Source organism: Lepidochelys kempii, chromosome 22, assembly GCF_965140285.1.
Source record: "Lepidochelys kempii isolate rLepKem1 chromosome 22, rLepKem1.hap1, whole genome shotgun sequence".
Classification (NCBI taxonomy): domain Eukaryota; kingdom Metazoa; phylum Chordata; order Testudines; family Cheloniidae; genus Lepidochelys; species Lepidochelys kempii.
Window position 1 is genome coordinate 9,441,635 of NC_136401.1, and position 26,589 is coordinate 9,468,223.

The 26,589-nt window shown below is 44.5% G+C and overlaps 1 protein-coding gene across 4 annotated transcripts; it reads right to left on the reverse strand.

Moving 5' to 3' along the window:
* On the reverse strand, positions 1-26,300 carry KCNJ1 (potassium inwardly rectifying channel subfamily J member 1). Of its 4 annotated transcripts, XM_073320885.2 has the most exons (4): positions 26,041-26,300; positions 21,054-22,702; positions 20,371-20,462; positions 1-3,629 (listed from the first exon to the last, which is right to left on the reverse strand). In XM_073320885.2, the coding sequence occupies exons 3-4, from the start codon at positions 20,413-20,415 to the stop codon at positions 2,490-2,492; spliced, it is 1,185 nt and encodes a 394-aa protein (XP_073176986.1). In that variant the 5' UTR covers positions 20,416-20,462; positions 21,054-22,702; positions 26,041-26,300; the 3' UTR covers positions 1-2,489. The 4 variants fall into 4 exon arrangements, with proteins under 4 accessions (XP_073176986.1, XP_073176985.1, XP_078706005.1 ...); XM_073320884.2 differs by having other exon boundaries at positions 20,371-22,702; XM_078849879.1 differs by lacking the exon at positions 26,041-26,300 and adding an exon at positions 23,152-23,232 and having other exon boundaries at positions 20,371-22,702.
* Positions 26,301-26,589: the final 289 nt, after the last annotated feature.

Here is a 26,589-nt window from a genome sequence, read left to right on the forward strand (position 1 = left end):
TCTATGACATTTATTTTAATAACTTACAGTGTGCTCATCACTGTTGCATCTGGACGCACAACATTAAAACAAACATCTCTTTGTATCCACCTGCACTGAGTAGCAATGCCCTTCTGCCCACAAGAAAAGAATTAGTGGGTGGGTGGGTGAAGGAGTGGAGACAATATACAATGAAGGGTTGGTCACTCTTCATACTTAGGGCTGACTAATCTTCAAATGCTTTACAGGCATTAACTAATTGTTCCTCACAACACCCCTGGGAGGTAGGTGAGTACTGTCATCCCATATTACAGGTGGAGACCCCGAAGTATGTGTTAAAGTGATTTGCCCAAAGCCAAAGAAAGAGTTGCTATGAGAAATGAGATTGGGACATGAGAATTCCTGGCTCCCTGTCCTATGCCCAGATCTCTACACTACGCTCCATCCCACTCATTCTCAAAATAACTCTCAGTATGATTCTTGTAATTTTGCCTGCTTAATTCTCCTTTTCCGTTCAAACTGTTCAGATCTGTTAGCATTTAGAAGGGGATGAAGTAATATCTTTCATTGGACCAACTTCTGTTGGTGAAAGAGACAAGAAGTTGGTACAGTAAAAAATATTAACTCATCCACCTTTTCTCTCTAATATCTTGGGACCAATGCGGCTACATCGACACTGCAAACAGCATTTAGCATGTCATTTGCATCATAACCATGTTCAACATGGACTTGTGTTGATTAAACTGATGGGGAAAAGCCCCAGGATCACCCACGCCTCTTTGGTCCATCATTTGGACACTCAACAGTAGAACTCAGTTGAAAAAACAAGGAGGGCATGGTGAAAAATTCACAAAATGTTGGCTGAAACTTCTCACTGGTGTTTCAAACTTCACTGAAAAATCAAAATTAGAAAAATGTTGACCAGCTATACTCAATATACTTTGCATACCTGATTGTTACTGATTGAAAGCTCAGTGTCTCATGCCTATGAATGTTTTGCTTGCATAAATGGGATGTATGATTTATGTCTTAATCCAAAGCTCATTGAAGTCAATGGGAATCTTTCAGTTGACTTATTTATTTATTATTCAGTTGGTTTCAGCCTTTAGAAAATTCAATTTTGAGTGTCTCTGCATCCTCATTGCTAGTGTTGTAGGCAAAGACCTATCATGCTTCAGAGAATAATATATTTTATTTTTGTTTTGCATATAAAGTATCTTTTTTCTTAAAAGGATACATCTAAAGCTGATCAAAAAAATGTACAATGGAACAATTTTTCATCAGAAAAAGCAGATTCCAAGGAATCAACACGTTCTCCATGAATATTTCAATTCCATCAAACCATTTTTACTGCCAGCCCTGTCTTTCCCCAGCTCCCAGATTGCCTGGACAACTGCCTCATGGGGCCACCTGACCTGCCACGCAGTCAGCTTTCTGGGAAGTCCTATGAGAGTGAGTCAGTCAGCTGGGAGCAAGGCAAACAATTCTGGTTTGGTTCTCCTAAAATGGAATTTTTCAGACTTTTTCCTCCTGCAAAAAAATTTAAATTTTTGACATTTTGTTCTGATTTGGAACAAAAAATATTCTTCCACAAAATCAGAATATTTCATGGGAAGGAAATTCAATTTTCTCGCCAGCTCTAAATATATCATCATGACCCAAACTTTTCCTTTGCTTCTAGCTTTCCAAGAAACTAGAACCTACTAAGGCTTCACTACAATAGATTAAGAAGAGTCAAACAGAGAAAGAAAGAAGAGATCCTGGGGTCAAATTTTCTAAGGAACCTATGTCCCATTTTCAAAAGTGACTTAGGCTACTAGGAGGAAATCAGTGGGACATAGGCTCTAAGGCCCAGTTCCTCAAAAGTATTTAGGCACCTAACTCTCATTGATTTCAATTATGAAAATGGGGTTTAGGCTCCTATGCCACTTAGGATATGTCTACACAGTAGCTGGGAGGTGTAATTACCAGCTTGGGTAGATGTACATGCATTACTTCTGCTCAAATAATCCCAACTGCCCTAGTACGTAACTAGGGAGCCACGTAGGATTGTAGATGTACATTTAGGCACTTTTGACGATTTTTTACCTATCTCTTCTTTTCACATTTCATCCCAAGAACCCGCTCCTCTTCAGCACATCTGAAGCCCTCCCTGTGTCTCTTCTTTTAAGGCATGTTGTCAGACTTGCTTATGGCTCAAATGCCTTTGGGAACTTAATTGAGTGAGTTGGACATTCCAATTTAGCAGCTTAAATGAACATCCCGTAGGTATAAAAAATATATATTCTATGAAAATATATTTATATATATATATATAATGCAGTTAAATAGCCTCTCGAAGATCAGTGGTGTGGTGGTCTGCTTTGATTTAATTCTTTTGAGAAATCAGGAGCTATTTTCATGTCAAAACAGCCCTGTTCATTTTTCTTCTGTGCTACTAGGTTATTGGGCACCTCTGTATTGAGTTTGTGTTACAATGAAAAATGCCCCAGTCCCATGTGCATACAGAGCTACATTTTTGTGTCGCTGGTTTCACTGACTTCTGATAGAATGAAGCCAGGGTTGTCGTAACCTCTCTTTGCCTTCGCTTTAGCATCCTTCTCATTGTAGAGGCAAAAGGCACAGTGAGGAGTCTCTACTTCCACGGTCTTGCTGAAGTTGTGGAAGTCTACTCTATATTTCCCTTCCTTGGTCTTGGACACGATGGGAGCAAAACGGTAGCCCCAGAGTACCTCCTCTGGGATATAGGATGTCCTGACCTGACAGGTAGCACTAGTGGCTTCCACTGTACCATCTAAAAATACCACTAGCTCAAAATCCTGCTGGAGGATGGTTTCCACTGACATGTGGAAGAACGGGCTGGTCTTATCAATGATGTGGTAAATAGTCAAGGGAGAGATGAAGAAGAGGTTCTCATTGCCAGCATCCACCACAAAGTCTATGTTGACCTGGTCCAAGATGATAGTCTCTCCTTCTGGGGTGATGGTGGTCTTCAGAAGCTTCCCATAGATGTGGCTCCCAATCAGTAGACTCTTCCTAAGGTTGGCCACCCGGATAAGGAGGCACAGCTTGCCGCCTCGTTTGCTAATGACCGCATTCTTGCTGAAGGTGATGGTCTTGGCCCGTTTCTTGGACCTAGAAATCTTAGCCAAGATAGCACCACACATGAAAGAGTTGATGATGACCCCAAGGATAGACTGGAAGATCAGCAGGAAAATGGCAGTGGCACACTGCTCTGTGACATACCTGAAGCCATAGCCAATGGTAACCTGGGTTTCCAGGGAGAACAGGAAAGCAGAGGTCAAGCCGTTTATGTTCTCCACACAAGGGGTGTGGTTTATGGAAGGACTGAATTCAGGAAGATCTTTATGTATATATGCCACAACGTACCAAAGGAGACCAAATAGGAACCAACTGCCTAAGAATGCTGAGATGAAGATGGTCATCTTGTATCTCCATCTTAGGTCCAGGATGGTGGTCCATATATCAATCAAGAAGACAAACCGTGACTGTTCTTCCACGTTCCCAAACTCTATGTTACACCTTCCATCTTTAGATACCAGCCTTGCTCTTCGGCGACAGCGTTCCGTCAGATGGCTGGCAAAGCGCTTCCGGAAGTATTTGAACATTCCCTCTATCGACAAAGTAGTCTGGACAAAGAACAACATTTTATAAACATTATGGCAGGTGATAGTTTTATTTACAATTGGAGAGAGAGGAATGAATCCTGTACAAGACTTAAGATGTTGACTTGCTTATGAAATGTTATGACATTAGCACACTGGCCTTTGGCCATTTGGGAAGGATTCCAATTCATATATAAGGAACCAAATGTGTTCTTACCCCAAGGAGCATTCCAGTGAAAAACAATAATAGCAGTTTGCTCAATAAGCTTTGCAAACGTGAATGAATTAAATCTCACAACCCCCTGTGAAGCAGCTAAGTATTGGTATTCCCACTCTCATATGAAAAAACTTGAGGCACAGAAAAGTTAGATGATTTTTCCAAGGTCATACAATGGCCATAATTTTCAAAAGTGACTAGTGAGTTTAGGTGCACAATTCAAGACCCCTTAAAGGGGCCTGGTTTTCAGAAACTGCAAAGTCTGGATATGGGGATTTTCAGTCAGCTGCTGAAAAGATAGAGGGGCCAGTCTCAGCAATTTTGTATCTTTATGTATCAGCATTAGAAGAGGAGGGAATGTGAAATGAATAATGAACCTTGGGAGGGTAGGAGGAAAAATGGAGAAGGACCTATACTAGCAATGTGAGATGTGAATGTCCGTATAGTTATTGTTAATATGCCTATTGCTCTACCTGAGTGCAAATCTCAGATCCAGCTTCAGGTTTCAAACTCTCCCACAGTCCAAGATTGGCTGGAATTTGTGTTTTGGTTCAGGTCCATCATTAATAAGAAATGACAAAAATGGAAGGGAAGGGGAGTTTTCTGCCTTCCCAAGAGATACTGCTAAAACTAAAAAGCCAGATTCTGGCCTCCTTCCTCTGTCTCCTTGTTCATTTGGTCCCCTGTGACTGGCAAACACTAATAAGAGGGACACAAAATATGAGAGTCACTGATGGGAAAATAGTAGAGATGGGTTCAAACGGCAAAATTTGGGTCTGGGTTTGGAACCCCTCCAGAACTAGATGTGGAGTTTTGATTCAGCCCATTATAGAGCTAGGGACTAGCTGCAAAATCCAAATGCAGATCTGGGTTCAGATTTTGAATTGCCCCAAAATTCAAGGATGTTCTGATTCACGGGCTTGATTTGGCTTGTTACAAAAAGACTTATTTGATCCAGTAGCCAGTCCTCCTGCAAATGTAAGATATAGTTCCCCAGAGAGAGGACATATTAGACTAACAGGCATACTAACCCATCATAGGAGTGTACAGTATGTACACGTACTCAGCCTTTGTTGGACCACATTCTTCTCACACAGCCAAGTTTCATTTCATTCTCTAATCATATTTCCTGGGGCCAAAGAGTTTCAGCTTAAAAACAACTGAAATAAATTAAAATAAAAAGTGAGGCCCTGTGGGAAATGCTCTCACTGGTGATTCACTGGCTGTTCCGAGCTTAACATTACTGCGTCTTTTGAGGACATTGGGTCCCCAACTGCGCAGAGATGTGTGTATTTCACAGGGCTGGAGCCTGCATGACTGACCATCTGTTTTAGAGATACCCAGCCCTGGAATAGTAGGAATGGTGCAGATCAGACTCCAGACTGAGGGGCATTTGGCAGATCCCAGGGCTGGAACCTCTACATGGTGAAGCAAGCCAGGATGGGTGTGCTTAGGTAGAGCTTTGTGTTCCACATTGTTCTAGATCCCTCACCATCACTGGCATCAAATCAGACACCCAACAGAAAATGACATTAAACTTTCCCCCGAAAAAACTACTGGAGTCTGAGATGTTGTGGTGGGGGGAGATCCCCACGCTAGCCCTGCAAGAGCCGAATTGAGCCAGGTGGGCCCAATCAGCTAATTAGGCTGCAAATGGGAGCTTTTGTCTGGAGGCAGCTAATTAGAGAACAGGCTCACCTGTGCCTGTAAAGTGGGCTACAGACTAGACTGCTGCTGCTGAGAGAGGGCAGTTCCTTCCTGGGAAGAGGGAGAAGTGTTTGGGGCTGCTAGGGAAGGCAGGAAGAAGTCAGTCCCTGGAAAAAGGGTTCTTGGAGCAGGGACACCCAGAGAGAGAAGGGGAGCCGGGTGTGGTAGGCAGCAGTCCAGGGAAGGAGCAGTGAGGGCTGGGAGAGGAAAGCCCAGAACTGCTGAGTTGAGTGTCCCTGGACTGGAACCTGGAGCAGAGGGCAGGCCCAGGTTCCCCTACCAGCCACTGAGGGCAGTGAATGGACCCACTGCCTAGAACTGATGATGGACTGAACCCTGGAAAGGGGAATGCTGGAGGGCTGTGTCTCAAAGGAGACACTGAAGGTCCTGGAGTGAGAGTAGCTGCAGATCCGAGTTGGAGTAATGGCGTCCAAATTGCGGACGGGGGCGTTGACCTCAAGAACTAATCCCCAGAGTGACCAGGAGGAGGCACCAGACTGGAGGTGAGTGGATCCCTCCGTGACAGATGTCTGCACCTCTGATCTCTGTTGGGGGACAAAACAGCTAAGGTCGTGTTTCAGCTCCTTAGCACTCAGTCTTGTTCTCTCTGAACTCAGAGGGAATTTCATCATTGCCTTCAAGAGGAGCAGGAGCAGCTCTTTAATGAAGGCGGTTGACTGATGGTTAAGGAGGGAGAGGCGCCTCAGGCTATTGTATTAGGTCTTTCACCTCTCGTGTGCTGTGGTTTGGAAAGGAGATGAACTGGGTCTCTTAATAATCCTTAGATATAACATTATTTTAGTGCCTAATCTGTGGCTCTCTTTCCCTGGCCCAAATTCTGGCTGGTGGTACAGAATCCCATCATGACAGGTTTCAGAGTAGCAGCCATGTTAGTCTGTATCCTCAAAAAGAAAAGGAGGACTTGTGGCACCTTAGAAACTAACCAATTTATTTGAGTATAAGCTTTCGTGAGCTACAGCATCCGATGAAGTGAGCTGTGGCTCACGAAAGCTTAATCTCAAATAAATTGGTTAGTCTCTAAGGTGCCACAAGTACTCCTGTTCTTTTTGAGAATCCCATCAGCAATTCTAGCCTCTTGCCTACTGACATGGCCACCACACAGGCTCTCTGCTGTACGAGCCACGCAGGGGATTAGAGAGCATAGCACAGAGGATGGATTGTGGTCTGCAAGTCTCGCTCTGTAACGTCACCTACGTGTACACGCACCTACATGCACGTTATTTATGCTCCTAGTAGGAATAATCAGGGTGGGGTCCCGCAGGCCCACCAACAGGGGAGGCACAGGGGGCAATTGCTCAGGGGCCTGGGTGATTTAAACAGGCCCGGGGCTGCCACCACTGGCAGCGCAGAGGGGCTAAGGCAGGCTTCCTGCCCACGCTTGCTCCACACCACTCCCAGAAGAGGCCAGCCAGTCCCTGTGGACCCTGGGGAGGGGGTTTCCATGCGCTGCTCCTGCCCCAAGTGCCAACTCCGCAGCTCCTATTGGCTGGGAACTGCGGCCAATGGGAGCTGCAGGGGTGGTGCCCGGGCCTCCCGCTGGGGAGCCACTGCCAGAGGGGTATGCCAGTCACTTTTGAGAGCAGCCCGAGGTAAGCGCCGACCCCCCTGACTCCCTCCTGCACCCCTGCCCCAGCCTAGAGCTGCATCCCGCACCCAAACTCCCTCCCAGAGCTCACACCCCGCACCCAAACTCCTTGACCTCTCGCCTCCTCCCGCACCCCAACCCTCTGCCCCAGCCTAGAGCCCGCACACCCTCCCACACCCAAACTCCCTCCCAGAGCCTGCACCCCGCACTCCCCCCTGCACGCCAACCCCTGCTGCAGCCTGGTGAAAGTGAGTGAGGGTGGAGGAGAGCAAGCAATGGAGTGAGCAGGGGACAGGGCCCCGGAAAGAGGCATGACGGAGGCGTGGTCTCAGGGAAGGAGCAGGGCAAGGGCGGGGCAAGGTTTGCACAAGTAGACAGTTGGCAACCCTACCGGCATGTGGAAGCCCTGGCAATGCCACAAGAGCTCACCCAGCAGCGCAGCCGGCAGCTTGCTGGGCACCAGCCAGCACAGGTGCAGCACTGCCCAAATGTCAGGCGGACTGCGTCCGTTCGGGCATGGCTTGTGCGTGCGTGGGGGCCCATTGCCTGCCCTGCCCTGCCCTGGGGCCCAGAATTGCTGTGGGGCAGACCTGGGGTCATGGATGCCTTTTCCTGGGTCTTCTGCCAGCTAGAATATGGGTGCAGTTAACACTGCTTTGGCAGTATATTTTGGGGGTATTTCCTCCAGGAGCCATAATTTGGCCCTTGTATATATACCTGGGTTTGCAGACTCCCATAGAATGGGCTACATGTTAATACATTGTCTGATGGACACTGCCCCTCCCATTCCACGTCATCACTCAACAACCCTGTGACAACTAAAGCAATTGATTCTGTAGGAAAGAAAGTTGTTAATGTATTTTTAGTTTATTTTAATGAGAGCGGGCAGCTGGAAACACCATAAATTATGGCTCTTGGAGGAAATACCCCCCAAATATGCTGCCAAAGCTGATGAATTAGTATTCTGTGACCTATCACTGGCTGCCTCTACCAATGTATAGTGATAAAGAGAGGCTGCAGAAAAAAGAAGGTGGCCCAGTGGTTAGGGAAGTAGTCTGGAACCAAGCAGACCCAGGATCCAATTCACTGTTCTGCCATAGACTTCCTATGTGGACTTAGGCAAGTCACTTAGTGTATGTCTACAGTGCAATCACAGAGTATGACAAGAGCTAAGGGAGATGTATCCAAACTAGCTTTAATCTAGCTAGCTCAGGAACTGGAGCACTGTGCCCATCAGCATGGGTTAGACAAGCCCACATGGAATCCTGGGTAATTACTCAAATTAAAGCTAATTGGGGCATGTCTACTTGAGATGCAATAACCGGCCCTTCCCACCCCCTGATTGCAAGGTAGCAAAACCCTTAGTCGCTTTGTGCCTCAGTTCCCCATCTGTGAAATTGGTATGCTAGCACTTTCCTACCTCACAGAAGTGTGAGGGAGGTTAAATACATCAGCATGTGAGGTGCTCAGACAATACAGTGAGGAGGGCAATGGAAGTGCCTTAGACTAAACAACAATAAATGGAAAAACACATGAAAGAAAATCAAAGATGAAAGAATACAAATCAATTCCATCTTGCAAAGCTGGCAGCAAAAGGCACCCTCTGCAGCCCTAGTTCATAGCGCCAGCCCCTGATGGGATGGACGTGCTGCTGTGTCTCACATGGCTGCATTCTTACTTTGGATGTCCCCCTATTCCTGTTAAAACAGGAACAGAACTAAAGTAGCTTTTTACTGTTTGAAACTTCTGCTGCTGAATTAATTGGCTAGGGAAGGTACCAAAGCAGGTTAAATTTTAAACAGACCTCAACTGGGGAAGAGGGAACAAGGTCACTTTCCAAGCTCTCCTCCAGTTTTATTTCCCTTGGATGCTTTTAATGCGTTCCTGTTAAAATACAGCTTGGACAAAAAGAAAAGGTTCCCATGCAACAGACCATTCCTTGTAGTTTCCCAATAAATACGTCTTTTTTCCTGCTCTTCTTCTGCCCAGAAACATGTGCCTTGAAATCTCATTATTATCCCCCATCTCTGGCTCTTGTTTGTGACAACACTGTGCTGTGGCATTGTGATTGCAGGTGTCCACTAGTCAGCACTTACTGGGTTTGCAAAATGGCCTGATATTACTCATTGTTCAAGGTCTGTTTTACACACACCACACTTTATATAGCGGATCCATAGCAGATACCCACCTGCTACCACTCCTAGCTAAAGGATGTAGTCCTTTAACTCGGGTGGTAGAAGTCTGTAATGAAGGTCCTGGTTTGAGATCCTACAGTCAGCCCAGACTGCAGGATGTTACATAAATAGCCACCAAAGAACATATAGAGGGCAGGATCCTGCTTCTTTTGAAATCAGTGGGAATTTAACGAGCGAACAGGATTGGGCCCTCAATTCAACAGAATAAGCACGTAGGAAGTAATGAGTAACCGCATCAGACTATATTCCATGTTTTAGACTCAAAGCCTGGAAAATAAATCCCAAAATTCCTTTGCCTGATTCCGTGTAAGACTTTAGGACTGTTTTATGAGTCTAGCTCAAGCAATCCCAAGTAGATCAAACCGCCTGAAGAATTACACCCTTGTCTAGGAAAGGTGACAAAGGAATTCACACTTCAACAAACTTTTTCACTCCCACACACCACTTGCGTGCACTGATTTGCTTCAGCAAGAGCTAATGTTCCCTTCTCTATAAGTACACTGCAAGTATACGTCATAGTTCGTCTAGAGAAGCTTATGTAAAGCATGTTGTATAATATACAGGGTTCTCAAGGTCCCTTTGGTTTAAATCAGCAAATAGTAACCCAAGTCTGTCTTAGGTAATATTTAGCATGGCGTATTTACTGCTTGGGCAGATCATGTGGAAATATTGCTGTCTTTCTATTCATACAAGTCCTTGTTGCTCTAATCAGTGACGTTTCTGTCTGTTCCCATATAGAAGGTGCACTGCAACACCCGGACTATAGAAGGTGCACTGCAACACCCGGACTCTTAAACAATGGGGCATTTAAAAAATACAAACCCCATCACCCTAGGTAGACACCCCTGGTAGTTCGCTCCCAAGGAACCAGAAAGCTCCACGGCTGTGCTCCAGTTTCATGTTTCACTTGATCAGTGTAATAAGCAGAAACCTTTATATTTCTATGAATTAAGGTTCCTGATCTCTGGATTAATTGCCAACCTCTCCCCCATCCTCGCTCCCTCCCTCCCTCCATCTAGGATCTCTGACAAATGCCCAGAATGGTATGGCTTTCTTCCAAGCCTCTGTTGCTATTACAGATACTTCTCCCACCTCCCTTCTTTTCCCTGAAGTCCTGCCCACTCACAAGCAGGTAACAATAGTCTAATATCTACATACCAGCTGGAGTTCTTCAGTGCACCCAGAAATGTAACTGAATGTTCCTCCCCTTGTTTGTTTGTTTGTTAATTGTTGTTGTTGTTGATTTGGGTGTTTTCTGGGTAAATCCTTTGTACAGCATTGTGTGCAGAGCATGCTAATCCAAGGAAACAGTTTTAATCTGACCCACGTGCAGCAATTTAGCAGAATCATGAGTGAAGACAAGGGAAAAGATTTGGGGGTTGGTAAGTTTGGTTCAGATCTTAGCAGGAAAACATGTAGCCCTTTAAACCCCTTTGGATGGGTCCTACCACCCAGTCTTGCATTGGATAGTACCTTACCCCATGGTTTCAACTTCATCCAGAGAAACGTACTATTCCATGTGAGAAAGGGTGGCAAAATCTAGTCACTGTGGGGAGAGATCAACAAAACTCACTGAACCTGAGGTTCTTGGCAAAACACACGGTTGTGAGGGGCTCCAATGAAGTTCTAGGAAGCTTAGGGAGAATAAGGGGAATACAGAGTTAAGGGATTATTCTTTACAGCCTTGGTCTTATCTTTCCAAAAACATTTCTTTTTTTTCCACCCCCTTCTGTCTATTATTTTCCTTTGCTGAACATGCTCTGGAGAAACTATGCCAAATACCCGTGTCCTAATTCCTTCCAAAATCCTTTTTATTAAAAAATGCTCGTGAAATTCAGAAGCAGAGCAGGCTGCGCATTGTCCACCAGTTGCCGTTGCCAGGGAGTAAATGCTAGGCGGCTGTGAGACCCTCGGAAGGTACGGCACGTTTTCTCTTGGCTCTCTGTCCAGGGAAGCCTAGGAATTTGCTTGTTGCAGCAGCTTAACTGTTACATCTTCCCCACTCCACCTGCTGCTTAGATCACAAGTTCTACAAGCATGTCAGGGCTGCCAGAGTGAGGTGGCCCTGTGCTGAAACAAACACAAGTACAGTAAGAATATAAATCATGACTAAAATAGCCTGTTCGGCTACATCCATAGTGGTAACTTCAAACAAAAACTTGCGACGTGGACATGCTACGCCCTCAACCTCAAACTTTGTAGGGGTGTAATACCACCCCAGCTCTGGATATGAATTCTCCAACTGACCCTTAGCTCTGTGCTGGATTTAAATCCCAGATTCAAAGTCCTCTGCTGTACTTTTGGGTGCATCTGAATTTCAGATCAGGATTTGAGTTTTCAGGCTTGGGAACCTAGTTAGCACTAGTGTTGCAGTTTAATCAAGGGTTGAAATTGAGCAGGAAGTGGGGAGATAATAGCTTAAAATACAGTATTATAGAGGGGCTTCTCTTGCTAAATCTTTCCTGTCTGACTTGTGTGCCCCGTGGTTGGCTGAGGTTGCACCAATCAGGTCCCGGAGGTCCCATGGATAGCTGATGTCTGACCCCAGGAGGCCTTGAATAGACCTTGGGATGGTTTATGTGTGTGGCCCTGTGGTTGAATGGCACAGGCTGGACTCCAGTGCCGCTGCGGATGGAATAGGGATGCCCTTGGCAGTGTGGGCTGGAAAGTCCTGTGGGTGGTATGTGTCCACCCAGAGGCACTTGAGTGACCCTCTGGATGGATGGTGTATGTGCAGAGGTACCCAAGAGGTTCCATGGATGAATGGTCTGGTCTGGAGGACCGGATGGCCTCCAGAAGGATAGTGCATGCCCACAGCATTGGGGCCCAACAGAGCCTGTGAAAGGAAGCTGAACACTCATGGCAGGGAGCTCATGTGGCACTCAGGAACTGGGGTGTGAGGAGCTCCCTGTCCATATGAGACCCAGTTAAGCCCTACATGGATAGATGGAGCATGTCTTGAAAACTTGCAAATTCTGGAAAAGCTGCTGTCTCCTGTTCTAGCCACGCTCCCTGCCAGGCCCGAGGGACCCAGCAGAAAGCTTGCTGGAGCACCAGCATCACCATTAAGCATTTGTTCATGACCGTGACTCCCAACATCATCGGTGCAGTGGCATTACCTCCTTAGTGTTGAGAGACATGCGAGTTCTGCCTGGGCAATGTGATCCATCAGTTCGGCTCAGCCTGCTAATCCAGGAGTCCTGGCCCAATTCCCCTTTGGGTGATTACATCCTGCCAGCCTAAATTCCCCTGTGGTTTCAGATGGACACAGCAATGCTCTTTATTCCCTGCCTTGCCCTCGCTCTGTCATGTAGTGTTGCTGTGAGCTGCTGAAGAGCTGCTCCTTTCCATTCCACTGATGCTGCACTTCAGTGGTGGGTGCAGTGATTCCTATACGTAGCTTTTATATTGGTTTGTAAAGCGTCCTCCTGGATGAAACATCCACTAAAAATATAAACCATTATCTTTATAGGAGGCATCTTCCATTTCTAACAGAAACCCATGATCCCATCATCTGTGGGAGCTCAATGGTAAGAACAGAGGACTGGAAGCCAAGACACCTGGTTTCTAGGCTCAGTTCTGCCACTGACTTACTGCATGCCCTGAGGCAAGCCACTTAAACTATCTGTGCCTCAGATTCTTCTTCTGTAAAACAGGGATTAAAATACTTTCACAACACCCCATGTGACGTAGGAGGCTGGACTGACTTATATTTATAAAGTACTTTGAGTTCCTGTGATGAAAGTCTATATTAAAGTACAATGTCTTCATCCTCATTCAAGCAGACATTACTGTAAATTCATGCATGTACCTTTTTGTGAAAGGGTTTTTAAAAAGCACAGTTTTTGAGGTTCCAAGGTTTCTTCTTACATTATTTTAATTACTACACTGACACCTAGATGCCTCATTGTACTTGGCCCTGAACATACATCTGATAAGAGACAGTCAGTGCCCCATGGATCTCACAATCTAAATAGGTGAGACAATGGATGGGAGAAATATATTATCTTTATTTTACGGATAGGGAACTGAAGCTCACAGAGGTTAAATGATTTGCCCAAGGTCATACAGGGAGTGTGTGGCAAAGCTTGGAATGCAGGTGTCCTGCGTCCCAGCCTAGTACTTACTAGACCGTCATTCCTTGCTATTTACATACATAATAACTTTAAAAACATCATGCTGGTTTGCTTCCCTGATTTCTCTCCTGCTGAGCAACATGAGGATATGAGCAATGTGAGGTATGAGCTGAGCAATATGAGGATTTGCAATTCATAATATGCCCAGTGTGTATTGGTTGAGGAGGCAGGCTTTGGCAGGGGAAATTTGCAGCCTAACTAAAGGAATAATTCATTCACAAGAAAGCTGCCAAATGGATACATGCAAAAAAATGCCATAGTAATGGAGATCCCAGCAAATAATGCTCTCTGAAAGGCTAAGAATGCTTACACAGAGCCTCAGATTAAAATGCATAGATGCAGATGTATGTATAAATGGTCTACAGCAGTAAGACTATTACAGTTACTATTCTCACTGTGAATATGGCAACACAAAGGGAATGCAATAACTGCATTCATTAGAAGTGGCAGCTTAATGCCTGGAACCAAATGGACAGAATTTGACACTTCTCATGGCTGCAGACAACTCCCGAGCTGGAGGCAGTTTATAGATGGTGGCATTCCTTTCTCCTCTGCATCCCACGGGGGGAAGAAAGATCTGTGTGGGCTCCTAGAGATGGCTGATCCTTTATCATCTCCCTATGGCTCTGTCTAGACAGAATCATTTGCTAGTATTCTTCGGTAAGGATGGTGTCATTGCCGATAAAGGGGTTCCATTGTTTGTTATTACTCATGAGACTAAATTAATTCCCTAGCCACACTGGAGTCCATATGAGTTGCTGAGTCCTTTATCAGTTTAGAAGCATAAAGGAACCAGCAAAAGAGGATACACTGAAACAAACGTTCTCAAAGTGTGAGATAAAATGAACAGAGTGCTTCAGTTTAAAGTGACTAGATTTTTTTTCCTAGCAGTGCTGCAGCCTGAGGTGATCAATTATGCACTCACCTACTGTACTGAAGGGACTGGCTGAAAATTTTCCATCTAAACCTTTTTAACAGAAATTTTTGTAACTGAACACTTTTTTTCACGAAGTGCCTGCTTTCCATGGGAAATTTCAAATCTTCATTAAAAAAACAAATGCCTGAAAACAATATTTTAGCCAAAAAAATATTTTGATTCCACTATCCTACCATGACGCCTCCTTGGAGTTGTAGTTTGATTTCTTCATGTCCCCATTCTCCTCTATGATCTGGGCTTACCAGCCAGATTACACCTTCCATGATGCACCTGGCCAGAGACTCCCAGGGTGGGACACTGTGGCGCACCATGTGAGATGTAGTCCCCCAGGGAGCCTGGCTCATTGAGAATGGGAATACGAGGCACCTGAACAACAACTCCCAGGAGGCACCATGGCAGCATTTCCAAATCAAAATATTTCAGTTTTTGATTTTTCGCTGAAAAGTCACTTTTTTCGGAAAACATCAATATTTTTTTTTCCTTTTCACAGACCTGTTCTGGGTGGGGGAGCACCTTTTCTAACCATCTCTGGTCTCCTCATCTTCATGTTACCAGGAGAAGGCACCTCAGCCAAGATGCGGAGGTGGGGGAAAGACACTGAAATTGGAGGACTCTCCCTTGTGTGAGTGAGAACAGAAGTCACAAATAACCCAAGAACTCAGTGAGAATTGGGGACAGGGGGGGATGGGCTGGCACAACTCACATAAAATGTTAATGATTCAAGTCAGGAGGGAAATGCACAAAGTGCAGGTCACAGAAGTCTGATGCTTCTCCCTTTTTATTTATTTATTTATTTTTTACTTCTCTGAAGTATTAAGAGTGAATCATTAATCTGAAATTTGGTACTGCAGAACTGACCAAAGTCACGTCTCAGTGTCTGGCTCAGTGCACTGAGGGTATATCCACACAGCAATTAAACACCCTGGCTGGCCCATGTCAGCTGACTTGGGCTGGCGGGACTTGGGCGACAGAGCTGTAAAATTGTAGGGTAGACATTCGAGACCCCACGAGGCAGCAGGCTTCCAGAGCCCAGGCTCCAGCCCAAACTTCTACAGTGCAATTTTACAGCCCCACAGTCTAAGCCCGCCAAGTCTGAGTCAGCTGACGTGGACCAGCCGTGGATGTTTAATTGCTGCGTACACATACCCTGAGAGAGCTTCCTACAGAAACTGTTTCCAACAGAAACAGGGCTGAGAGGCAGTTGGCCTCACATAGCTAGATGACAGCCACTGCCTGAGGCCATTGCTTCTTTGAGTACAGTGACACAGTTGAGGTTGCTTCAGCATCAAATCTCAAGGTACCCCAATGTTCAGGGCTACCATGCGAGAAGAGCTTAGAGTCGCATAGAACCTCTCATCCCAAAGTGTGTTATGAACCTAAACTGGTACAGTTACTCCATCCAATGCCGAAAAGCACCCAGCTCTGGGGCGGGGGTACAAAGCATTGGTTTAAAAGCTTGGTTCTGTTACCACTGCTCGGCACGGGTGTGCAAGACAGTTCAGGAAGTCCCTAGCATACCATATACTCAAGGCAACCATAACATTGCTCTCTGCACTTCCAGGTTGCAAAGAGGATGGTAGTGGAGAGGCTACTGCTGCCACAGATAGGCAGAATTCTCCAGGAACTACCAGGACCGCTCTTGGAGTAGCCATTTCTACACCCAATCTAGCGGTGTAAGAAGTGTTGCTGCTCAGCACTCGCTTGCTAGTGCCTCATATAAGCACCATGCCTCCCTTCTCACCACTTTGGAACTGCAGGTATCTTCCCCCTCCCTCCCTGGCCACACAGCCATACACTGCATGCTGCAGCACATGATTTGTAAGTCACTGGCCATGACCAAGTCAGAGTAGGTTAAAGCTGGTATCCAAATGAGTGTGAATATCTGAGAATAGAGTTTATGGCCTCTAGTTATTTCTTGCTGTAAGTCTAAAGGTGATGAGGTCAATGGTTCAAGCATCAACTGCTCTTGTAAATAACTGTAACTTAATCCACCTCATTCTTGAAAGGTGGTTATACAAAGACATACAGATGCTCATATATATACACATGCACACTTTTAATTTGCAGATACTCTAGTTTCTTTCTCTTCTATACAAATTCTTCCTCCTTAGGTCTCACTTTAGCATGTGTCTGGGGCTTGAGAGATTATGTACTATCTCATACCCCCTGTGGAATGTTCCCTGGTTTTGCTAAGGTCCCAAAGACAGTCCCTTTTGGCAAAGGAAGCTCAGGTTGTAACAGTGCAAAGCTTATTTCACCTTTAAATTCAGTAATTTTCCATCCCTCAAACATGCACATTTGTAAGCCCACAATATGCCATGCAAAGCTAAAGCCTGTCAGCTGTCTGTCAACAAATCTCTGTGTTTCTTTCCTCTGCTAAATTGGCCAGCAACCTCGCCTCTACATGACCTGCAGCTTAGGCTTCTATTTGTACAATTCCACCTTGACCACTTAGTCCATTGAGATGCAACAGTAAGAGCATCGCGAGCCAGGAGGTTGGAAGATTTCTTTTCATGCTCCAGCACCCCAACTGCAAGTGTATGTGGGGAGTCTCGGAGCAACCCACTCAACTGCTGGCGTTGCAATCCACAGCAGAGCAGTCTTTAGCCTTCTCCTGCTTCCATGACCCCTGATTTCTGTCATACTTGGGTATTGCCTGTACTCTCTATACTTGTCTTCCCTTATTCTTTGTCTTCTGAACTCTGTTTCACAACCAGTTGTGGGAATCACTGTTTTTAATCCACATAATGACAAGGAGAATAGTGGCTGGCAGTGCTGTAGTACCTTTCATAAGAGGCAGGCAGCATGGAAGTCCAGGCCAGGACACGTGGAGACCCTGTGTTGTGACAGTAGAAACTGATTTCCAAAGTGTAGACTTCTGACTTCAACTGGGGTGATAAGTACTTGGCACTTCTGCAAACCCCATCATCCCCTTCTACAGCCCAAGCTGGTATAGTCAGTCTGTGAGCCAAAGGATCCATCTATGTCCTGCAGCCTCATTAAAGAATCTCCTTGCTATTTATTACAACCAAATCCTGTTTCTTCTCTACCATAAAGGACAGGATGGGGCACTAAACTATTAATGAATTAAGCCTCACAATAGACCTGTGTCTGTCTAATCTGTCGTCCTGGCCTTTTATAATTTCATCCTTCCTCCAGGAAGCAAAAGTCTTTATTACAGGAAATCAATATTATTCACTGGAATTCACCCTTCTTGGAATCCAGGGTGTTCATGCTTATGTCTGGTGTTTGTTTGTTTGTTTTGTTTGTTAAGGGCTTTCAGGTATACCTGCCCAACTCCCTTTGAAGATCAGTGGAGTGCTATGTGCAGATCTAAATGCAGAACTTGTCCCTACTGTTCTTGAAATGTGTGTTAAATTTTCACTGGCAGAGCCACTTCCATTCTAGTCCTTCAGATACCTTTTATATTCCTAATTATTTATCTAAGTGTAATTGACTTGCAAGACATTCCTGGCTTTCAATTTGCATTGAGTGAATTATTGACCCGTCACCTGGGTCATCGATGTGAAGAGGCGTATGAACAAGCTGAATGCAAAAAAGCTACTTTGCATTCCCCATAGCAGATATAACTATTAATAACGCTGCTGAACAATGCACTAAGTGCCTGCTCAATTTTAATTTAAAAATATATGGCCAAATTCATCCTTGGTGTAACCTTGCTGAAGTCCACAGAGTTTTGCCAGGCATGGATTTGCCCTCGTAGGCTGCTTTAAAATCTCTCCCATGCTAAGACCTGATATGCTCATTTCCAGAATTTTTACAGCTGACTTCTAATCAAACCCATTAGAAAATCAAACCCAAATAACTGGACCTATTTTCAAGGTGAGCAAGCAATATCCAGCTCAGCTTTTTTCTTTGCTATTCCATAACAAACAAACAAACAAACTTACTGAGCATGCTCTGTCTCAACCCATAAACAAAAACAACTTCCTCTAGCAAGAAGGCATCTCCCTGTAGGCCTCGGGAAACAGTCTAACAATAAAGCATTGCCTTGGGAGTCACGTGATCTAAGGTCAATTGCTGGCTCTGCCACAGACTTTGTGTGTGACCTTGAGCAAGTCACTTCTCTTTTCTGTGCCTCAGTCTTCCCATTTGTAATATGTCAATAATTACATTAGGGGAGTTAGGAGGATATGTTCATTACTGCTTATAAAAGGCTCAGAGATCCTCACATGGAAGGTTGCTGTGGAGAGGCAAAATAGTATTTGTCTGGGAACGGCCATAGTTCTACTGGCACTCAGATACTTTGAAAATACCTAGACAGAAAGACCCCTGTCTACTCTCTCAAAGCAAACTTGTAAGTCCCCAGAGAGAAGAAAATCTGCTGTGTCCCTAACTAATATCTCAACACCCAGCAAAACAAATACAGAAGAAAATACACAATGGTTTGGGGAAAAGGGGATCGTAGAGCAGCACGAATAGTAAACTGAGTTGTAGATATTTTCACAAATAAAAGCGTTGAGTTAGATTCAGTATGATCACATTATATTTATCATTCATGTTACTGAGATCAGGACCTCATTTTGCTGGGTGCTGTACATAGCAAGAGACAGTTCCTGCTAGAAACGCTTACATTCTAAAGAGACAAGACCAACAAGGGTGAGAGAAAGGAAGCACGCTTATGAACATGACTCGGAGGGGGAATTGAGGCACGCTGAAAGGAAAGGGGGTCAGGCACCTTACCTGTACATGTACTCTTGAAAATCCCGCCAGGTGCCTAGCTGCATATTTGGGCACCTAAATCCCTTTTAAAAAGTAGTCTGTAGAGATCAAGCACCTAAGTCCCAGTTTCAAATGTAACTTCAGCATTTAAGAGTCTAAATTAGTGGGACTTAGGCATCTAAGTCTCTTACTTGCTTTTGAACATATTACCCTAAAAGACTTGTCCAAGTTCACACACAGTTCAAGTCTGTGGCAGAGCCAGGAAATGAATCCAGATTTTCTGGGTCCCAGTCAAATATCTTATGCACAAGATCCTCCATCTCCCATATTCTTTGCAAGTATTTGAATGACCACCCAATAGCTTTGAAAATGTCCATGAATCTCAAAAGTTGCACAAATGATGATTTGTCCAAAAATTCATATTTATTGTTCTTCTGTTTTGAGGGGGAAGCACCTTTCAGTCATCCGATCAGGGAGCGGAAACAATAGCATGTGAACAATCAGTTGTATAACATGCAAATAGCAAATCCAAGAGCCACTCAGGGTCTGAACATTCACGGTCCAGATTGTTTGTTCTGAATAACAAATCACTTTTGAAGCCCAGGATGGGCTCATGGGCAGCTTCGCTAACCAGAAAAGGGGCTATATTTTGAAATGAATAATATTTATACTGATGAGCACAGGCTGTTTTGTGGACAGCATGGAGCCACAATACAGAGAGCATTAGGGGCATACTTGTATCACAGCTTCCCTGCAACAGAGGGGTGGCACACACAGTGCTCTCTCATGGGGGGTTTTGCTTTGTTGTTCCTTTTCTTGTCACATAAGGAAACCTAAAACTAAGCACCTTCTGCAAGCTGCTGAGCTCCCTCCACTCCTATTGCTGAAGCTGCACACAGCATCCCATAGGGGGCACTCAACCGCTTGCAGAATCAGGTGCATGGTGCTGTACAGTTAGGGAGTTCTTTCATGACCTCAAAAGGTGATCAGCTTTCAGACAAATCCATAGGCCCCATCATACTTAGTCTTATGGGCTGCCCTGTTGCCCCAGAATATCAGGACTTACCAGCGTATTTGTGGGAGTGACTACCTGGTTCACATAGAGGGCAGCTCCATCAGGCGTCTTGGCTGTCAATAAATATGAACATGAACTCCCAGGGCTATGGTAAGTTGCATCTTGCCCCAAACGGTCAAGGACAAACAACAGATCTGGATGGAGCTGGAAACTGGTAAGTAACTTAATCAGGTGAAATGAAGCATGAGAGCCTCTTTCCTCCCGCCTACCTCATTCTCCCTCCTCAGCGGGGTCCGAAGGCCAGGGATAGTCATCTGGTTAGTCCAGGCAAGTCAAAGCTCACTAAGCACCTTGGAAGTTTCTGAAAACAAGATTAGCCTGTTGCTGGTAGGAATGTGGGATTTGCACTTAAATACTAGAGACTGGACTAAGTGAACTGATGCCAAGATAAATACTGCTGAGGTGTAAAACACCAGGGAGTGAGGGGGAGGAGGCAGTGGTCCAGATAAATTGTAGTATCTAGGGATGATTTCCATGGTAGTTAGATGATAAGTGCCTTGGGGCAGGGCTGTCTGTAAAGCTCTGTGCACTATCAATAACAATTCTAATGGGGCGGCAGCTGCATCTTTCTGCAAGTGCAGAAGGCCCCATTAGTAGTGTAAGAAGCATGGAAAAGGGCAGGATCTGGGAGCCCATGAACAAGGTCTGCGTCTGTGCAGAGATTTCAGACTCCTTGCATCCCTGCAGCAGCTGCATGTACACCACAGTGAGAGGATGCTTTGGGAGGTAGGAGCAGAACACCTGGTCAACCTCCTGCTTGGAGACGCTATCTGAGGAGTCCATCTCTCTCACCATCACAGAGCTCCTCTGCTTCTTGATGAGTTTGTTGGGCGTGCTGTGCATGAAGTGGCTGCAGGCTTGATCACAATGGTAAAAACTCATAGATATTCACCTGAACTAGAAACCCCGCATCTGAGCCGGCGTGAACATTTGTAATTCAGGTCTTGTCTAGGCTGGAAGACTCTATAGTGAATGAAGAACCAGTGAAATGATAACATTTAAAAAAAAATCCAAGAGAGTGAAAATTTGAGCCATTGAGAAGGGAAGTGATCTTTAGGCACGCACTGGGGCTGATTCACAACTGTTACCCCGATTTTAAGCAGTATAACTTTTGAAACCAGCAGAGTGAGCCCTGAATTAAACTGGGATAACGATGCAGTGAACCAGCTCTTTGCTGACACCTCATTAACTTTAATGACTAATTCATATTTTTGGAGAAAGGAAGCCTTTGTTGAACTCAGGCTCCAACCCATTCAGTTAAGGTGTGGGAGCTCACAATAAACTTCCCTGATACCCCCAGAAAGTCCTCCAGAGAGACCAATCTTGATGTGCCTGATAATTCTAAGGTACAAGCCAACCAGAAAAAAGAAACATTTAGGTAAATAAAAACATCTTTGGCTAGAAAAGGGCACACATTCAAAGTTTAAAAAAAATATATCTTTTTGTAGCTCACCGTACAAGCTGTCATGTAATCAGTCAGACCTGTCCCTGACCCAATACATGTTAGTTACCTTGTCTGTTTCTTTTCTATGGATGTTTACATGCAGGATAACAATATTTGATAAACAGCCAGGTACTACAAGGATATTAATAAATCAAAGCTTGTGGATACTATCAACCACAAAACAGAAAAGCTTTGCTCTTGGGTGCCTATTTTTATTGTTTACATTTCATAAGCACATGGGATGCTTCTGTCAATGAGGAATTCTCCCCTCCCATCTGGACCCCTGCCACTCTTACGTCTATATCAGTGATAGTCTCTAAGGTGCCACGAGTACTCAGTCCTCAGTGGTTCAGGAGCCAAATTAGTGATTAACATTACCCAAAAGAGCCACCGTACTGTGAATTAATTGTTTCATTTACTATTTTATATATATGTATAGCTTTGTTCTTCCCTCTTTAAAGCCAACGTCATTATATAGATCCTGCAGAAGGAAGGCTTCTATCTCATCTGTGTTAGGGGATTCTATAGGAATCATTATCAACGTATTAAAAGAAAGGAGGTAAATTAGAGCTGCACAGAGAGGCCCATCATGGACTTAATCGAGTTTCCAGCCTCCCTGGCTGCAAGAGATTCTTCTCTGAGCTATTTACTATGTTTCATATCTAAGACCCTTCAGCTGCAGTGGAAAATGCTTCATTTTAGGTTCATCTAAATCAGTGGTTCTCAACCTTTTCCATAGTGTGAGCCTCTTTCCCATACCTAGATCCCCTTCCCATCTAGCCAGGATCTAGTTCCTCCCAAAATAAATACAGTCAAAGCAGGGTGGTCATGTCCTTGATGCCTGTTCATTTTCATGACACCTCTAGAGGTCATGACTCCTAGGCTGAAAGCCCCTGATGTGATCTCCTCAATAGCACATTCAAAACCCCCTTAACTGCGATGCTTTGTCTTCTTCTCCATTCCCTTTTCTTGGGTTCTGATCACGGCATAGCCTAGGAGGAGAAATGCAGCCATCTTGATGGGTCATAGGTGGAGATGTGGTTGCTGATATAGCTAGGTCCTGACCCCTTGGCGGCTCTGAAGATCAGGATGAAGGCCTTGAATCGGCAAAGAAAGTAGGGTAGAATCCATTAGAGGATGCAATAAGCTACAGCAATACAGTCTGGAAGTGGCAAATATATGGTTTGCTGTAGCTAGATCTTTGTCCAGGAGCAAGGGGCAAAAACCTCACAGGCAGCTGCATGCTTTGCTCACTACTGTCACGCCCTGATCATCCAGGGTTAGTTATGGCTCTGGAAGGATCCTGACACTCTACCCTTGTTTGCCTAAAGTCTCGGCTAGTCCTTCAAAGCATTGCCAGAGTGAGGAATCAAACCTAGATCTTCTGCATTTCAATCCAATGCTTCATCACAAGGTTTGACTGCTCCATTTATCTCCTTTGCCCAGCCCCATCTCTGGGAATTCTTTCACATTTCTCCTTATGCTTGGAACAGACACTCATCAAACGTGCTCTGTCTCTTAGGGAAAAATATTCCTGAAGACTTACCTGTTCTCCAAAGAACATGAGCTCCAAAGACTACGCTGCACTCTGGGGCTGATCCTGTCAGCTGTTCTGTAATAATGTTGTGACAGGTGCAACAAACAAACTTCAGCCATTTAGATTTGCTGGGGACTCAGCTTAGGGTTGTTGCCCTCTGCTGTGGAGGTGGATAATTGATCCAATGGGATATGGAAAGTTCTCGCACAGCCTAGCAGCAAAATTCTTGGCTGTCCAGAGAAGGAAGAGAATCTTGGAAGTAGGCTGGAATCCAACACATGTAAATCCTTGAAATGGGATTGTTGCCTGCTGGTATCTTACCTCAGTCTACACTAGTGGGGAAATATTTTATACTGTGAAGCTCTCTGTCCAGTACCTGGGACAGAAACTGGAAAAATGGGATCATCCGACCAGCAACAGGACAGATGGGTCTTTCTGGGAATTCAGGAGGGATGTTGCAGGGGCCAGATTTTCAGCTGATGTAAATCAGCATAGTTCTAATGTCTACACACACATACACCAGCTGGGCACCTGGATGTAGATCTTTACAAATCACTCAGCCATTCCAAAGCTGTGATCTGTCTGATCTTGCACAAGAGCAGGAAAAACACTTTGTTAAGTACAAGAGAGAGACATGCACGCCCAGTCCAAAGCAAACCCCTTCTGGCAATTCCGAGCTTCTTATCAGAAATAAAAGACACCCACATGAGCAACGATTATGAAATCCATTCAAAGAGTATCCACTAGCCCCCATCCTCTCCCTTTTCTCATTCAAATTCTGAGCCAGGCTTAGGTTAAAAATGTATATTTGTTTTTACAAGGTAAAGTTCCAGGGACTTTCAAGATTCTTTTAAAGCATTTCAAAACAATATTTTTATCTGACTACTATTGCTTTCTGGCTTCTTTTAATCAAAATTGGTTTTAGATACAATATTATCAGATGCAAAAGTAATAATTGGCTCTTGTACAGAGCATTTCATTCATCTGCCTCAATACAATGTACAAAGCAAAATCAGTGTCATCAGCCCCTTTTTAAAGTTGGGGAAACCAAGGCATGGAGCAGCAAAATGACTTACTCAGAGCCACATAGCAGGTCAGTGTCAGAGAAAGGAATGATATCCCAGTCCAATACTCTGTGAAGGCATCATTCTAATTTAAAACAAGGTTCCTTTGCATCACTCTAGACTAAATATAATTTACCTTCCCATCAAGAACCCCTTTACACTGCAGAGTGGTGTAAAGGGACCTTTGTGGAAATGAGAATCAGGCCCTAAGTGTGTGTTTGTTTTTTTTTAATATAAACTGAACCTTGTGTCTCTCTCTTTTATGGTTTTGTGATATTTAGGCACAACCAAACACTGTGTGATGACCACAAACTATATGTCACTTAGATTTCACAGGTCATTTTGCATTTGTTCAGGATAGAAATTAAAAAGAAAACAGTTGTGTTCATTAGCCAGTAAGTGCTTTGAGAGAAGGTTTGGTCACTGGGAATAGAAGAGGTGTTATAAGAGAGATGTGGTACAAAGGATAAAGCAACATGGCATTAGCAAACACAAGCTTTCTGAAATGTTTTTCTGTAAGTCTGTATAAAAATACTCTGCAGGATCTTTAACAGGGCTAGAAATTGGTAGCTTGACAATTTGTCTCTTGGGATTCTGGTGATATTGCAAATTAGGAGTCCGGAGTTTCTAAGGACGCCTATTACCTTTGCTGAGAGTTCAAGTTGTCATTTGGTTATTTTCTGATTTAGAACTTTTAATAGAAGGGAAGTTTTATTCTTTCTCTGATGGAATGTCACCATGCAAAGAAAGATTCTTTGGTTTCTTTCCATCTTTAGTAAGAACTCTTTGCCCTTTTGTGTTGCCGTTCATCAAAGGACCTCAAGGAATGTTACAAATATTTCATTAAAGGGTCACCTTAAACTGGAATTTTTAAAAAATTAATAATTTTTTAAAATTACCAGCTTCTGACAAAGCACTCTTCAAACAGGATGTCCTGCTTTCTAAATTCATTTTTTACATGCATACATATTTTTCTGCCTCCCTGCTGATATTTAAAAGGCTCCTTGCAGCTGTGGAAAAGTAACTGACTCTATCCAGGGATCAAAGAAACTGACTATGCACAAAAAGGTGCTGTCATAGGCACAAAATGGAACAAGTAGAGAATTAAAGGGTTTTCTGCAATTTCTTTCAGTTTTAGTAATTCATCTATATTACATACCCCATCACTCTAGTATCTGAGCACCTCAGTCTCTAATGTATTTATCCTCACAGCACCCTGTGAGGTAATGCAGTGTTATTATCCCCATTGTACAGATGGAGAACTGAGGCATGGAGAGCCTAAGTGACTTGCCCAAAATCACACTGGAAGTCTGTGGCAGAGCAGGAAATTGAAGCCAGGTCTCCCAAATCTCAGGCTAGTGCCCTGACGAGTTGATCATCCTGTCTCTCTAATCTTAGTAATTCTAGATGTTTACATGTAACTAAAATAGGTGCAAAATGTTTGTGTTGATAGCATCTTGTTAAGCCCTGCAGCACCTCTGTGTTTTATACCTATTTCACAGATGTGTAAACTGAGGCAGAGGGAGCTTTAGTGACTTGCCAAAGTCCCAGAGCAAGTCAATGAGCAAACCAAGACTAGAACCCAGATGTCCTGACTCCAGGTCTCCTGTTTCAATCATTAGGCTGCACTTTGACCCTAAGGAGGTGAGAGGACATAAGGCACAAAGGATGCAGTCCACAAGTTGCACTTAGGGTGCATCTGGATGGTACAGTATGGCTAATTGTACCCATACATGAGCCTAGAAATGGCTGGGCAAGCCCCTCTGGACCTGAGGTGGGTAAAGATTCATCTCCATCAGCTTTCAAGAAGACAACCTAAAATTTCACTCCTTACCTTGTTTGCTAAGCAGTAAGAATGGCCACAGAAGAGAGAAAAGGCTGCCCTGCTTCTTGCACAATGAGTAACTCGCAATATCCCTGGAGCTGTAGGTTTCTTCCGTGCTTTGGTCCTGCATCGGATGGAAGAGAGCTCAAGGTCCCCTTTGGTATTTATGTCACCGTGTTAGCTCAAACTGGTTGACAGCTCATCTATATGCAGTGGCACATTAAGGCTGTGCTTTACTTTATAAACTCTGCTAGAAAGGCACAGCAGTGGCGGCTAAATGGTTTAGATATAGCAGAGGTGTCGAGCTGGCAAAGCTAACTAAGGGAACCTGTGCAGAAGGACCTCTGAGGGCCGAACGAAGCTGCAAGCCACCCCCTGCAAGCCTCCCTCCCCTGCACCCTCAGGGTAGTCACAGTGGAAATTGCTCAGCACTTGTTAGAATCAAGTGACCTATGTTACTTATGGGCTCAGCAGGTTAAGGAATAGCCAGGGATCTCCTGACACCTGCCTCTTTTCTGGGCAGGGCTGCTCACACTCTGCATGGTTCATATAATCTGA

Excerpts from the sequence above, each read along its gene's own strand:
- KCNJ1 (XM_073320885.2), bottom strand. The coding sequence starts at position 20,415 with ATGACTATCCCTGGCCTTCGGACCCCGCTGAGGAGGGAGAATGAG. Across the intron at positions 3,630-20,370 it reads CGCTGAGGAGGGAGAATGAG|ACTACTTTGTCGATAGAGGG; the intron begins GTAGGCGGGAGG and ends TTCTTTGTCCAG.